Source organism: Myotis brandtii, unplaced genomic scaffold (assembly GCF_000412655.1).
Source record: "Myotis brandtii unplaced genomic scaffold, ASM41265v1 scaffold931, whole genome shotgun sequence".
Classification (NCBI taxonomy): Eukaryota; Metazoa; Chordata; class Mammalia; order Chiroptera; family Vespertilionidae; genus Myotis; species Myotis brandtii.
This window is the reverse complement of record NW_005371843.1, coordinates 1,344,446-1,361,403: the sequence shown is the minus strand read 5'-3', so window position 1 is coordinate 1,361,403 and position 16,958 is coordinate 1,344,446. Positions and strand designations below refer to the sequence as shown.

General features: G+C 38.5%; 1 protein-coding gene across 1 annotated transcript in view; it reads right to left on the bottom strand.

The window, feature by feature from the left end:
* The window catches only part of COLEC10 (collectin sub-family member 10 (C-type lectin)), a 40,277-nt gene extending 23,678 nt beyond the window's left edge, over window positions 1-16,599 (bottom strand). The window contains exon 1 of the mRNA XM_005885858.2: window positions 16,341-16,599. Coding sequence (XP_005885920.1) covers window positions 16,341-16,488 — 148 coding nt within the window. The 5' untranslated portion in view covers window positions 16,489-16,599. The remainder of the gene's footprint in view (window positions 1-16,340) is intronic.
* Between the last annotated feature and the right edge of the window lie 359 nt (window positions 16,600-16,958).

The following is a 16,958-nucleotide window of genomic DNA, read 5'->3' as shown; positions in this document are numbered from 1 at the left end:
TCTTAGACCATAGGAAACTGCATGCCTTTAGGGAGAAAGGCTGTCCCACCCAGGAAGAGTCTTGTGCAGGAGATAGCAGCAGCTCTTAACCAGGATGCCGTTTGCCAAGGGACTCAGCCTTCAGAACCACAGGCTTATTCAACTGGAATGAGTGGCAGGACACTCATTCAAGTTCCCTCTGGAAGCTCCATGAATGGACAGAACAGTTTTGTAGCCTATTATGAGCCGAATTGTGTCCTCTCCCCCCAAATTCATATGTTGAAGCCCTAGCCCCCAGTACTTCAGAATATGACTATATTTAAAGATACGGCTTTTAAAGAAGCGATCAAGTTGTGGCTGTTAGGGATGTCCTAACTCAATCTCACTGGTGTCCCTATGACAAGAGCAAACTTGAACACACAAAGACGGACACATGAGGCTGTGTGCACACATCCCTAAAAAGGCCATGTGAGGACACAGTGAGAAGGCAACTATATGAAAGCCAAGAGAGACCAAATCTTCCAACTCCTTAAGCTTGGACATCTAGGCTCCACAACTGTAAGACAATACATTTTTGTTGTTTAAGCCACCCAGTTTGTAGTATTTTGTTGAGGCAGTCCTAGCAAACTAATTCACAGTAACACCTCTTATATTTTATACTAAATTATTTTCCTTTGTGCTTCAGTTTCCTATCCTGGAAAATTGAGATAGTTGTACTTTTCTCATGGAGTTACCTGAAGATTAAGTGATATTATGGATGGCAAAGTTCATAGGGAAATTTCTTGCATTGAGTGTGCCCTTACTGATTTACTGCATATTGAGTACACAGTGGGCATCTGTGGCTTGGGCCTATCTGGTATCCTCTACCTGTGCTGCTGGTAAAAGCACCACATTTCCCATAAGGAAACCACACTTGCTTATTCTCCACCCATGTGGTTTAAACCCTGTTCACAGTAATGGGTTCAACAATGACATGTGACCCAATACGAGCCAATAAGTCTCAATTTGTAGGTAAGTCTTCTCAGTAAATCAAGCAGTTATAACTTTTTAAAAAAATGGAAACTTGCTTTTTCTGCAGGGGTGGTAGGAAGGATAGACTATCATTGAAGTATCTATCTGAATCACTACAAAGGGCGAACCTTCATGAACATTAGTCATTACAGAGAAAAGCAGAACCAAGGTGTGAAGACCGAGTCCTGAACACATCACTCGAATCTGAACATAGCTCGCCTTGAGTTCCTCCCTATTATGTGAGTCTACTTCTCTCCTTGGCTTGTTTGTTTGATTAACTAGTTTAAGTTTGGTTTGTGCTTGGTTTTTTTTCACTTGCAAACACAAGTTTCTTTACTCACATAACTATTAGACACAGATTAGGAGAATAAGGCTGTGGCTTGGGCCTATCTGGTATCCTCTACCTGTGCTGCTGGTAAAAGCACCACAATTTCCCATAGGAAACCACACTTGCTTATTCTCCACCCATGTGGTTTAAACCCTGTTCACAGTAATGGGTTCAACAATGACATGTGACCCAATACGAGCCAATAAGTCTCAATTTGTAGGTAAGTCTTCTCAGTAAATCAAGCAGTTATAACTTTTTTTTAAAATGGAAACTTGCTTTTTCTGCAGGGGTGGTAGGAAGGATAGACTATCATTGAAGTATCTGAATCACTACAAAGGGCGAACCTTCATAAACATTAGTCATTAGAGAGAAAAGCAGAACCAAGGTGTGAAGACTGAGTCCTGAACACATCACTCGAATCTAAACATAGCTCAGCTTGAGTTCCTCCCTATCATGTGAGTCTACTTCTCTCCTTGGCTTGTTTGTTTAACTAGTTTAAGTTTGGTTTGTGCTTGTTTTTTTTTTTTCACTTGCAAACACAAGTTTCTTTACTTATATAACTATTAGACACAGATGAGGAGAATAAGAGCCTTGTTATGAGGAGATCAAAACCTCTGGAGATGATGGACATGTAAGCCCATAGTTACTGTGGCAAATGCTGGAAGCATACCTACTATGGGAACATAAAAAAGGAAACACCTCACTCTACTCACCCACCCCTAAACTTTTCCTAATTCTTTCTCAGGAAGAAGTAAATGAGTTCTCTTACACTGAGCTCCACAGAATAAATTTACATCTTAAGGTAAGAGAAAAAGAAAATAAGCTAAAATAAAAATTTGTCATTCTATTCAGGCAGAATGTTCTCAAAAGTTAATGTGGATTTTTATCTTCTATCCAACTCCATGCCCCATGTAGGTTCAACTCTTGAGTCACCTCCTCTACCCAGGAATCTCCTCAGTACAGCCTTTCCTGCTTATCTCCCTCTCCAACAGTCAGGATTAATCTTATTCTCTGAAGGGCATTCCCTTCATACTTCATAGTGTCCACCACACAGTGTCATAGGCAATGGGACAGATCAGGGATGAGATATGATTTTTTTTTGTATCTCCAGGACTTGGCACAGGGTCTGAGATACAATAGGTGCTTCCTCAATAAAGGTTTTCAAAATGAAAGAATAATATACTTAAAGACAAGTTGGGTAAATGTGAGCTTAATGACAATACAGTTAAATAAATTAGTAATTGATTGAAATGTCATTCTCAATAATGGCTGATTAATGAATTGACTTTAGTCTGCTGGGATGTCTGTGATTGTTTAGAATCTAGTAAGGCAGCACAGGCAAATACACAACTCCCTGTCTCTACTACTCCCTCCACCCCATATCTTTTGTTTCCTCTTCTAATTTGCCCGTGTTACTGATAACACTGCCGTGCTCTCATCTTTCAGACTCAATATCCAAATTGGCTTTGACCGTTTTTCTTCTTCACTCCCATATTGATTCTTAATTTTTCTCACGTCCATCTTTTCTTTTTCCGCCCATTCCTACTGCCTTTATTTTACCTTTTAGAGTCCCCATGCTTCTGTTCCGTGCAAGTGATCCCTCAATGATCATCCATGGTGTTTTACTCACTGGTGACTTGCAGTGCCTAGAATAGGGCCTGTTCAATAGTTGCTGGAATACTGGTCTCCTTGGATCTGAATTTCAGTTTTCCAAACTGCCCCATTCAAAACATTTCAGTAGTTCCTTTGTGTTTACAGCCATGTCCAAACTAATTAGTCTAGCATTTAGGCCTTCACAAATCAGTTTCAATGAAATTTTCTGGCATTATTTTCTGACACTGACCTGCATAACTTCGATTCCTGTCCAACTTGTTTATTCATTGTTCATCAAAATGTCTTTATATTTGTGCCTCCAGGGAAAGGCTTATGCTCTTCTTTTTGTTTGAAATTTATCTCCTCAGAGAAATAAAACAGAAGTTATAAAATAAAATGTAGACATATATGTCCATATAAGAAGTGAAATTTTTTTACATGATAAAAGGTGCCGCATAAACATACAGGGTGGGGCAAAAGTAGGTTTATGTGAAACGAAGAGTTTATTCTTGCATTATTATTCATTAATAATTGTATTATTTTCTACACAAACAACTGTAAACCTACTTTTCGCCACCCTGTATAAAGTTTATAAACAAATATGTGATAGACAAAGGAAAAAATCAATCACCAAGACATAAAAATGCTCAATATTCTTAATATGCAAAGAGCTTTTGCAAATTGTTTTTGAAGAAAGACAATAGATGAAATAAAAATATGCAATACAAATATAAACAATAATAGATAAAAAAGTCCAGACTCACTATTAGTAAAAAAAAAAAAAAAGTATATATGTCAATGTCTGTCAGAGTTTGCCTTCAGATTTAATAATTTTAAAAGACTAGTTGCATCCAAAGATGCCATATATACAGAAAGGTCATTGTTTTAAGCAATGTAAATGGCTAAAATATTTCTGGAAAATAATCTTTCCATAATTACCACACCCTTATTTTACCTTAGAAACCTATTTGATGGGAATAACTGTAAGAACAAATGTATATATGAAAATATTGGTTTAGAGTGGCAAAAAACAAACAAACATAAGAAACCTTAAAATTTGTCATCATGAGATTGATGAAAATACAAGGAAGAATATGATGCAGCTACTAAAAGTAATGAGATGAGTTGAAAAAAACCTTGGGAAGAAGAGTGAGCTCTGTGTTACACTGTGTAAAGAACGTCTCTTAGAGAATCACCCACAGATGATCCTGTTTAAAGCAAAGAATAAGTAAGTAAAATAAATCTATATATATAAAAGCCTAAGTGACCATTTGACCATTCGACCGGTAGCCATGATGCACACTGACCACCAGGGAGCAGACGCTCAATGAACAGACATAGAAACATGGAACAGACTGATGAATCTCAGAGGGAAGGGGAGAGAGCAGGAAGAGATTAACCAAAGATCTTATATGCATACTAGAGGCCTGGTGCACGATTCGTGTACCAGTGGGGTCCCTTGGCCTGGCCTGCGGGGATCGGGCTGAATCTGTGCACCAGGCCTCCAAAATCCCCTGAGGGGTCCAGGATTGCGAGAGGGCACAGGCCAGGCTGAGAAACCCCACCAGTGCATGAATCCGTGCACCGGGCCTCTGGTATAAAGATAAATGTTAATGCCAAGCCATTGATGATGATTACATGGAAGAAGTGGGTCTGGAAAGGGAAGGGTCTTTTGTGTATATTTTGTACATCTTTATAAATGTTATGTGTTACAACAAGCATGAAATACTCTTGAAATTAAAAATACCATAAATTATATAAAGGAATTGTGGCCTTCTTTCCCCTTATAAATACTACCCATGAGTCTTGTCTGAAATTAAATTCTAAATTCTCTGAATTTATTGACAGAATTATTTCCTTGGCAATTCACCATATGGTTCCTTGTTACTGCTTCCTAATTGCTGCCTCGAAGCATTATTTAAAAATGCATTTTATATAATTTTTTGTATTAATATAAGCTAGTTAGCGTGTATGTTCTTTGTGATAAGGGCCGATATTCTGCTCTTTATTTGTTCTCAAGAGTCGTTCAACACTTCACAGTTTTTTCATTCATTCCTTGAACAAACATTTATCAAATTTCTACTAGCTATCAAGTCTGGTTGGGCTCTAGGGGCATAACACCATATCTCATAAGACATGATCTAAGCTTAAAAGTTTGTGGGAAGGGCCCTGACCGGTTTGGCTCAGTGGATAGAGCGTCAGCCTGCGGACTGAGGGGTCCTAGGTTCGATTCCGGTCAAGGGCATGTACCTTGGTTGCGGGCACATCCCCAGTAGGGGGTGTGCAGGAGGCAGCTGATCGATGTTTCTCTCTCATTGATGTTTCTAACTCTCTATCCCTCTCCCTTCCTCTCTATAAAAAAATCAATAAAATATATATTTTTTAAAAAGTTTGTGGGAAGGAAGCACAAGATGTTATAAATATCATGAGTGTTATGAAAGGGAAATTGCTGCGTGTTTTGTTGGTATCTACCAAGGTGAGCCTTCAGAAAGATCAATGACGTGGGGCTGAAGAGACTATGCTTTTACTTACATCTCCTCAGATGACAAGATAACATATCAAATAGGGAAATAAAATGAAAGTGCTTTTTCAATATTAATGTGCTAAACAAATGCAAGAAAATGCCATCTGAAGGAGATATATTGTGATTAATTTATCTGGTAGTAATATCACTGTCAATAATGGTAAGAGCTAGTATTTATTGGGTGCTTTCTATGGCCTAAGCTGGATTATTAATGTGAATGACCATAATGTCAACTAGTCCCTTATTTGTGTCCATTCAATTCTAGGGACCCATGAACTTCATTCGCCCTTCAACTCATCCCTGTGCAACCTAGCCAAAAAAGAAAAAAGAAAAAAAAGGTCAGGATTTCAAGAATCCTACAATCTTTTCTACTTGAATTACAAAGCACCTTCTCTTTGTATTCAGGCTTATTTGGTTTTTTAAAAAATTACTACTTTGGGCCTGCAAGTCTTTTGCAGTCATTGCATGTCTGAGTAACAGGGAAGGAAAAAAAACAAACAACTAACATTGTACTTAATGAAAAATACAACATTAAGGTTTGTTGGGCAGTTTTTCTGCTGCTTTCATATATCATTCATTATTAAAATGCATTCAGAGCCAAGTCAGTAGAAACAAATGCTAGGAAAAACCCATCCATCCAGGACTAGGTGGCATGCTTCTGCAATACACTGTAGTGGTTAGGAGCATGGGCTGTGGGATCCGAGTGCTTAGTTCAAGTCTTGGCTCCATCACTCACTGGCTGAGAGACTTTAGTAACCCACACAAATTCTTTAAGCCTGTTTCCTCATTAGAAAATCAGAATAGTGAAATATCTCCCTCAGGGTGTTTGAGAGGAGCGGATGTGGTATTGCCGGCGAAGGGTTGAATGCAGTACACACTCGAGAAGTAGCGCATTATGACAGTATCATCCAATAGGCCATCTAGAATTTCTAATTGCTCAACATTAGAGGGATAAGAAAACAGACGCCAATGGGAAGCCAGGCCTCTTTTAGCCCATTCCTTGGTTGTGCAGATTTGCACCTTCCTGGCTGATGCCTGTTTTTGCTTGCAGAGATTTGTGTCCTGGCATTGAAATGTTTACAACACTCTAAAGCTGTGACATACAATATTGTCTAAAATTCCTTTCAGTAAAAAGTGGGACAGAAACATTTTTTTAAAAAAAAGAGCAGCATTGTCATTGAATATAAGTGATAACTATGCTATTACTATACATCAATATCCCAATCCATGGGCATCCCAAAACTCATTGAGAATGGAAGTGTCCTGACTGTTGACTATCACAAAATAGAAAAATTCTGAGTCAAGACTATATAGGTCGTGTGTTTAGCTTTTTTAGAGAAGACATGCCTAAGAAATATTTATAGTACCCATTTCCAGCTGTCTATGGACTTTTCCATCTGAATGTCCACAGGCAGCTCAAACAAAATTTAGAACTCATAATAACCTGACAATTTTTCTTCTGAAAGACCCCTCTAACATCCTACCCCTTTCTCCATATCTCAGTAGCCCTAATCCATCTCTTGTTTTTAATGCATATCCCATCAGGACCTTCTCACATCCTTTAGTCTACCTTCAACTCTGCCAAGAGATTTATTTGCCAGGAAAACAATATTTTTTTACAGAAAGAATTAAAAATATTATTAATTAATAAATAATATTTCTAATTATTTCATTCTCCTACTCAAAAACTTCCATTGGCTTCTCTGGTTTAAACTGTTATTTGGCTGGTAAGACTTGATACAATCTCACAACTTCTAGAAAATAGCTATGAAAACTAAGAAGAAGAAGGAGAAGGAGAAGGAGAAGGAGAAGGAGAAGGAGAAGGAGAAGGAGAAGAAGAAGGGAAAGGAGGAGGAGGAACAGGAGGAGGAGAAGGAGGAAAAGAAGGAGGAGGAGGAAGAGGAGGAGGAGGGAAAACCAAAGTACAATGAAAACTGGATTAACAAAGTGTATCGAGTTTCTATTTACATTAAATCCATTGGAGCTAGAATAGGGAAAATAATTCTATGCTCTACCTTATTAAAAAATTGATCCTATTTACCTAAAAAGAGGTAGGATAACAGTTCCTCTTCCATTGGCCACCCCACTCCAAGACTCCATCTATACTCACCAGAAAATTGAATCAATAACTTGGTTGTATTAATGATGGTTTTTTATATAGAAGAGTACTGGGTCCTAACCTCCCACCCCACCCATATTCTAATTCCAAAAAGTAAGACAGAAAGAGATATAGGAGAACAGGCAGTAATATGCATTTTGGAGAGTCATTTCCCACTAATAAAGCCTTATAAGCAGGTACAGGAACACGTTGGCAGCAGTAAATGCTGGAAATGTTTGTTTTGCATACACTCATCTATTCAATACAATATTATAGAAGCAGAAAGAGGGAGCAAGAAGAAGTTGTATATTAGTATGGTTGGGCCACATTAGAATAATAACATGGTATTGGCTTCTTGGATCATGAAAAGTCATATATACGTATATATTAATCAAAATTTTGAGCCCATTTTACTTTGAAGAATAAAATGTCACCTTAGGTGTGCTCCAACCTAGGAAAGTAGGTCATATCCCTTTCCTTTGAACACTCTATGTGAGTTTTATTCCAGTGTATCTGACCTGTGTCTGCGGTCTAGTACTGGCTTTGCCCCACAGTCATGGGTAGCATTGTCTGGCCTTGCTCTTCAAGTGCTAGGGCAGCACTGATAAATTGTTTTGATATCTTCAGTTCCAGAGACCCTCCTCTAAGGTATTTCAAAGTCCTCAGTCCCTTTGGAGACTTTCACTTTGGTCTGGAGCATACTATCACACTTGCTACCACACTCCATCTCCCAACTTCCCATTCGACATATAGGCCTCCTCCTTTTGGCTGTCGTGTCATTTGGCCACGTAGCATATGGTCTGATGAAAGATGACATCTTTGTCAACTTTTGGCTAAGAATGTCAAAAACAATTTTTTTTAGATACTTGTCACCTCAGGCCAGGCAGAACAACACCATTTAAACTATTTCTGACTCCACCCAATACTATTAATATCTTGAACTTACACTCATCCCTGGGTGAGGTCACATAAATGACCCTCAGAATTTAGAAGTTCTTCAAGTGCAGAGAACAATGAGTCGCCTCTTCAAGGAATTTGGTATCATCAGTATGTCTAACCTGTCTTATTAAGATATGGTTGATTTTGCCTGAGATGATATTGTCTCACTTAAGGGATCTTAGCGCATCTCATTGGCTGAGTCAATTAGGGTTACTTCCTACATAGTTAGGGAGGTAGAATGAGCAGAGGATTTCTCCCCAGAATACTTGCTTATAGCTGTGCAGTCAGATCACATGTAGGAGTGGTGTGCTTTAGTTTCTTTCTCTTTAAATAGGGATAATAATTCCTATAGTATGTAAGTGGAGCTAAAGCAGAACAATGGATAAACCCTTTGTAAATTCTGAAGATGTATGTTTGTATCATTTCTTTAACAGATACAAGTATGGTCAAGTGGCCACAAGAGACCTGAAATGATGCTTCCAAAGTTTTCAAATCAAGAACAATCATAGAAAATAATTTGAAAACAATGAACTTATTTAGATGCTGCTTCATTTGAGTTTCTGAATGTCAGGTTTTTACTGTGTATATTTGCAACTCTTTTATGGAAGAGCTGAGAAAGCTATAAAATACAATTTTAAAAAAATTTGTAAAATTATGGGGTATTGCAAATCAAATATGTAGTGTAAAAACCATACGGACTGGTTATGGGTTGGAATATCTGGAAAAGATGAGGGAAGCCAAATAAAATCATTTCTGACAGAACTGAGAACATTTCCAGAAGTAGAAACACAAATGTGAAGAGTGAGAGACATCTACATGTATTGTGAATAACCCTAAGGCCAATAGAACTGTCTGTCTGGGGCACAGACAGTAGCTAAAGGGAAGTAGTCTGTAAAGGAAGAAAAAAGAACAACAACAACCCCCCCCAAACAAACAAACAAACAAACAAAAAACAGGAAAAAAACATTCTCATTCTCCCTTGAGTTTTGCTAGTGTATGGTTTGCTAATATTTACAAAGTCCTTGACAATGTGTCAAGGACTGTGTTTAGTGCTTTATGTGGCTTAACTCATTTCTCCTCAACATAACCCTATGAAGTAGTCACACAATATTTATCATGCCATGTTGTTGATGAGAAAACTGAGGCTTGATTTTATGTGAAATAACTCATTTAATGTGATTGCATCCCTAGGGTATTTATAAGGTTATTATTCCCATTTTACTGATAAGGAGTACTAGGCTCAGTTGCAGAACTACAGAAAAAAGGCAACGTTAGTAAAGAGAATAGGTGCTCTCAAGTTTGTGAGCTATTGATAAATAAAAGTTGACTTTGCAACAGGACTAAAAATACTCAGGAAATTGCAGCAAGGAGCAGAGACAGTGGCATTTCCCTGGTAGATTTCTATTTATTGACCCATCTATATAATCTATGAACCTTTCTTTAAGGGATGTGAAAATAGAGGAAGCCTATGGTGAGCAGTAATAGCAATGGAAGCTAATGAAAAAACCCTAACAGCTAATCTATATGGTAAATAGGTTTTAATTTTCAAAATAAGTATTTGATACCGGTAGTATCATTATCAACATTTTAAAAAAATGGGGACATTAAAGCTTAAGATCACACAGATAGAAAGTGGTAGAACTCAAATTTGAAACCATACCTTCTGTCTCCAAAGCCCATGATCTTTACCAACATGCAAGTACCTGTTAGTATGGTCCCTAGTAGAGATTGATATATAGCCAAGTTATTATGTGAGAGAGTTGGTCAGAGAGATGGCATTGATAAAGGATGCACCTTTACTAAAATGAAACAAATTTCTTTTGTCATTTCCACAAATGAGTACTTCCTGACTCATCATTGCCCACACTTTGCCCACATTTTATTCTTTCCCTCCTGACATAACCTTGAAATGTGTTTTTGGCATCTACCCAGAGGGAAAAAAAAAAGGAGAGGGAAAAAAATGTTTCAGAACACCCACACATTGAAATATAAAGTTAAAAAAAGACAAGCCACTTAAATTTTTGGTCTGTCCTTATGCATAAAATATATATTAAAACTCAAAATGAATGAATCCAGTTAATTACTACAATTAATATAAAGGTTTTTCAAAAATAACTACTTGCTTAACCTCTCTGATAAAGGCACCAGAAAGAAATTAGCAGCTTAAATTATATCAAGGTGACCGAGTTAAAACAATTCTGCGGCGTGTTTATACATTGACCTCACAGAACTTCTTTTCTAATGTTAATTTATAAAACTGAAGGAAGGATCATTTCACGCTTAATGGGAATGATGAGACATGAGGGCAATGGTATAATATGGCGGAGGGGAACAATGATTGGCTGGGGAAACTGGAACAGAAGCTCTAGTTGCAGCCTTGCCTCCAATGAGCAGCTGTGTGATGTAGATAGAACATGGTCTGTTACCTCTCTGGGCTTTAGTTTTCACAAACGTAAAAATAACTGGGGTTAAATTAAATTATATCTGAAAGTCACTTTACAGGTAGTGAGATGCCAATTTGAGTGTAAAAGTGATCCAGGTATTTCTGGCCATCCATTTGGGGAAGTCATGAGACATCCTGTTTGGAGGCTGGGGGACTCCTGGGAATAACTCAAGTTGTGTCACTTGCTGGGGCCCAGAGCCACAATCAGTAAAATGCTGGATGGCCAGATGGAAGTTCATTTTCCAGAGGTTAAGGGGTTTGTGGAGAAGGAAATCATTTCAGAAGATGGAAGGGGGCTCTACAAGGCTTCCCTCATGGCAAAGCTGTGCGCACATCTTATTGTCGGGCACTTGCGTGGGTCACCTGGTCTACCCATGCATGAGCTTCATAAGGACCAGTAAGAACTTTAAGCAAAAGCTAAAGTAGCTATTTCAGGCAGTCCCAGAAAGTACTGTGGGGCAGTCCACACTGGCCGATGAGCAGGGTTAGCGAGCTGATCAAGGCATGGAGTTCAACTGTAACAGGATGGAGTTCCAACCTGCCACCTTCCAACTGGGTGGCCTTAGGCTAGTGACTTAATCGTTCTGAATCTCAGTTTCTTCATCTGTCAAATGGTAATTATAATGTGTGAGTTTTTCTCTGTGTTTGTTGAGGTAATTAAATTTTTTTGAGGTAATTAAATTTTAAAATGGCTGTAAAGCACTCACATAGTACAAAGGCGAATGGCAACTATTCAATGTATTAGCATTACTGCTCCTACAACTATGGTGGAGGATGTCATTGGAGTCGCGCTGAAAAGAAGAGAGATTATCCTAGCCCCATGAGTTTATCACAGGCCACGTGTGTGGAGGAGTCATAACAGTGATTCGTAGGAGCTGTCATGTCCTCAGATGCAGTCAATGGAAAACCTTCCTTACTGAGGGAAGTGGCATCAAGCTAGTGGCCAGGCTAGGCTGAGACAGGGGCATCAGGGAAGCCATGCTACCCTTGTACTTGCAGAAAATTGGTGGCCACTAATGGGGAAGTTCTTTGATCACTAAAGAAATAGTGCATCCTCAGGATCAGTCCTCCTTTTGGAAGCATTTGCATAAAAGGAGCAGTCCTTTCTTTGAAAATGCAGGGCAAACATGGAGAGCATTAAGGAGCTGAGTGAATAGGTCAGAGCCATGAGCTAAAATGTTGGGGGATCTTAGATAATTAGGATTCATTTATGTCACCAAAAATACTTACTGAGCACCCACTATGTGTCAGGAACTATTCTAGGCAGTAGGAAAGCACACTCAACAAGATGGACAGGGTCCCTGCATCCTAGAAGCTTGCATTTTAAAAAAAAGAAATATTGCATTTAAAAAAAGCTTATACACACACACACACACACACACACACGAGATTTTCATTTAGTAGTAAGTCCTTTAAAATAATAAAATGTCTTGGGAACTATGGTAGAGAGTGAATGGATAGTCAGGCAGGGCCTCACTGTGCAAATGGCATTTGAGCTAAAACCTGAATGATTGAAGGCAGAACTCTCCTTGGGAACATCTGCAGTAAGACTGGGCCAAACAGAGGGAACATCAAATGCAAAGTTCCAGGGTCAGAGGTGAGAGACAAAGCAAGGATGCCCGGAGCAAACATCTTTTGAAAAGTGGTTTTAAATGACCTGGAAGAAGTAGGGAGAAGCAAAATGGATTACAAAGGACCTTTTAGGCCATGCACATACAGATGTCACTGAAAGAAAGAGCTGCTAAACTAAAAAGCTAGCAAAAGCCAAAATATTCAATAGGGCAAAATATCATTAGTTTCCAAACAAACTAGTGAAGTTAATTATCAAAGAGGAGGCATGTCATCACTTTCAACATGTTTTGGCATGCAGTATAATGTTGGGCCGAGAGGTTACATGAGCTCCATGTTCTTAGGTACTGCCTTATCCATTTCTTATCAAAAAAGGGGCAGTGGACTGTCTTCAAACTGGATTCTAACATAAACCAGTGGATGTCATGGAATGACACTGGACCCAGAGCCAGAAGGTAGAGATAAAGTTCAAGTTGCATGACTAGACTATATCTACTTGAAAGACCTTGGGCACTTTGCTTGGCCTCACTGATAGTTTCCTTATCTTTAAGTTTAAAGTAATTACTACCTCAAAGAGCAATTAAACAAGATAATGTATCTTAAAGGTCATTAGAAATTGTAAAGCATCACCTGAATATTTCTTTTTTTAAAATATATTTTACTGATTTTTTACAGAGAGGAAGGGAGAGGGATAGAGAGTTAGAAACATCGATGAGAGAGAAACATCGATCAGCTGCCTCCTGCACACTCCCTACTGGGGATGTGCCCGCAACCAAGGTACATGCCCTTGACCGGAATTGAACCCAGGACCCTTGAGTCCGCAGGCCGATGCTCTATCCACGGAGCCAAACCGGTTAGGGCTCAATATTTCTTATTGGTTTTAAAATTCTTTTTAACATATTCTGTTAAAATTTCTTGTCATTGTTGTTTTTAAGTAAAACCACTAGAGGTCAGAATTTCACATAAATTGTTTAAAGAAACTACCAAGGTAGGAAAAAACAAAACAAAACAACCCACCAAAAACATTTACCTACTAAGCAGAATAAAATAACAAATTGAAGGCAAAGAAATAAAAATAAAGGTAGCTTTACACAAAGAATTTTTGATAACTGGAATAATTCTTATCTCAAAATTGTTAGCCAACAGACTTACATAGGGAGAGGAAGGAAAGATAAACAGAATTTAAGTACCTACTTACGATGTCTATACAGCTTTAAGTTTATAGTGATTATCTTACATTATTTTAAAAATAGGTCTATGATTAAGGTCCATTTTACAAATAAGCATAAATAGATGTAATAATATCCTGAAGACCAAACAGGTTGAATCTAGTCACGCTTGGGAAATAATGCAGTGAAATATGGTGTCTCTATATTGGGCAACATATTATATGAGGGGTTAACCTAACTGGTTTTTCACCTGCAATGCTAAGTAATTTTTTAGTTCCCAGGCTCTACAAATGAATGTGGGGAAAACTCCTTGTATTGTCTGTTTGAGTATAGAAGTTTCTGAGCTCACTGCTGGTAAATATGAATTACGATGACGAGCCATGGGGAAGAGTATAGAACAGCTTGATCTTAGAAATAATGTATTGAGCAGAAATAACAGCCCTTTAAAATGTTTACTTGGCCATCAAACTTTGTCTTTTTGTATTTCCCTCCCGCCCCTTCACTTTGTAGAGCTAAGTATACAAATCTGCCTTGTTCAGGAGTGGGGAGGGACTATCACCATGTTGATGAAAGGACCAGGTAGGGTAGATGGCAGTTTATATCTTGAGAGAAGAAAATGTCTTATTTGTTATTGTGCACACATTTAGACGGTGCCCAGAGCAGAGGCAGGATAGTAGTGACTATGCTCATGTTGCACCATGTGCACATAGACAATTCACACACACACACACACACACACACACACACACACACACACACACACAGCTAGCTGGGCCCTGATGCCAAGAGTTTGCAATCTAATCCCCAGCTGGAAATGTAGATATAAGTTCTAGGACAAGTTCAAGTTCTTCCTTAGTTGGAAACCTTTAGCATCTCACATGATGCTTGGCACATAGTAGGTAGTCAGTACATTCCAGAATCATGGGATGTCTTTAATAAGAAAGGAACTTAGAGTCCATTGGATGAAAAGCCCCCAGGCTCTGGGGGAATAAGAAGCAATCAAATTGGGTTCTTAACAGACTTGGTTCTGGAACACAGGGTTTGTAAGAAATCCCCAAACCTTTCTTCCCCAGGAGCACTCACTTCTTCACTCTGTCACATTCCTGGCTTGTAATGATCTCATGATTTCCACACAGGCTCAGAAAGAGTGTTACAGAGGTTTCCATTGTTTGAAATCTTAATAGAGTTTCTAATGTGAATGGAGATGTTTTCTATTAAGCAAAGAAATGAGGGTACACACTCTTATGGTAGACACCCTACTGGCATCTAACAAATATTAGTTACCCTCTGATCTCCCTCCTAAATCATATATGTATCTCTTCATCACTCATGACATTAATATATAGTATTTAATGCATATTAAGCATATTCTTGTGCTGAAAAGAATGCTTGGCACTTAGTGTATATTCAATATATGTTCACTGAATTGGAATGAATAGAATTGTTGAACATTATATTTTGGACATTATTTTAACAACACTTTGTCCATTCTTCTTCCAGTTTGAAAACTGCAGTTTCTCTACAAGAAAAACATTTTAACAGTTCTACTACTAAGTGGATTCTCCTATTTGCAGGAACAGGGGAAGTGTTAATTTTCAGCATTCTCCATGATACCCTAGGAGTAATACAAAGTTTCCTATATTCTATGGAAAGTTCAGTAATGGTTTTAAGTAAACACTTTACTTCTCATCAAAACTTTCTTTTCTAAACATTTGCCCTCAGATTATTCATTAATTCACCCAAGAAATTATTAGGAAGCCCCAAGGTCTCATTGTTCCCCCTGCATTCATTTTGTGGTAGCAAAGGTTAAAACTTGGATTGCAATCTTATGAGGAAATTAATTCACTGATTAAGAAAAATGCACTTTAAGCAATACACATTTAAATAACTGACAAGCATAGGGCGATGCATTTCCAGGATTTTTTTTTAAAGACCCCTTTTCTACTTAAAATTTTAAGCAGCTGTAATTCTTCTGCCCTATAGCCTGGAGAAACAGCGCATGAATTACTAATGAGAGAGCACCAATTTGTACTGCAGTGACCACTTTCAGAACCAAAGGGTCAGAGCTGAAACCAGGAAAACAGCAGCACTTTTCATCAACCAGTTGCTTGAAGCACAGTTAGACCTTGGCTCCACTTGAAAAAAATCTTGCAATGTTCTATCATCCCTCAGCTGAAGGCACTTGGTCCCAAAGACTTTGCTTTCAAATAAAGAAATGTTCATTTGCATACTACCTCCAATCCTCGACAAAACTTTTCCTCTGCATTGGAACCCAGCAGCCCATTCATTTATGAAATATTCAAAAGGTTTACTATTTACTTCACTGAGCTTTTGCCTAGTGGCTTTAGCAGCACAGCATGAGAAAGGAGTTGGGCTTTAAAGGAAAGGATTCCTGAATACTAGTATCTTGCTAGTGTGTCTTCCTCTAGAGCAACACGGAAATGTCCCCCTGCCCTGGATCAGTTCCATCACATCCCTCCTCTGCGGGCCCATCCCCTCCTAATATTCTCTTACCTAACATCAAGGGAGATTTAAAAATAATAGGTCATTGATTTTCCAAAATAGATGAAAAATGGAAGGAACTAGCGAGGAGAGAAGAGAAAGTCATTGAGAGCTAGAATGGGGCTGAGAGCTGAAGGAAGACAGCCTCCTTATTAGAGATGGAAAGTTTACTTTTCCTGCCTTACCTTTGGGTCCTGGTGAAATGGTGTGTGTGGCACAGACTTCAGTGGTAGGATGACTTTCCATGTCCAGACCCAGACTCGGAATGTGCAAAAGAAACAGCACGAGCAGGATGAACTTGTGCCTTCGAGGTGAGACTCCAAAGCCACCCATGGCTGTGGCTCTTCCAAAAAGGGTTGCCCAGAGGTGCCAAGTAAACAGCTTTATTTGAAATAAAATCTTCTCTTTGGGGAAGAAAGTGAAGTCTCTGGAGCACACATTCCAAAACGGCCTGCAAAGAGAAGAAGACACATCCTTGGTTGTTTATCTTGTCAGTATTCCAAACGGACCCTACATTGTCCAGATTGTTTATTTTCAAGTGACAAGAGTTTATTGAAAATTATCTCTGAACTAAATAATCAAGGGTGCAGGTCAGTAGAAACATTCCAAGGAACAGAGACGATAGAGACGCCTTCTGCTCAGTACATGAGCTGACAATTTAATACCTTATCTGCGGTTAAATGTTGGGGTTCCAGACAGATTGAGCCAGAGTTTTCTTGAATTACCTCCCCGTTACATAAGCAGTATGTATGGCTTTGAGTTTTTTCTAAGGAAATATTTATAAACAGCAAAACTCCCACCGC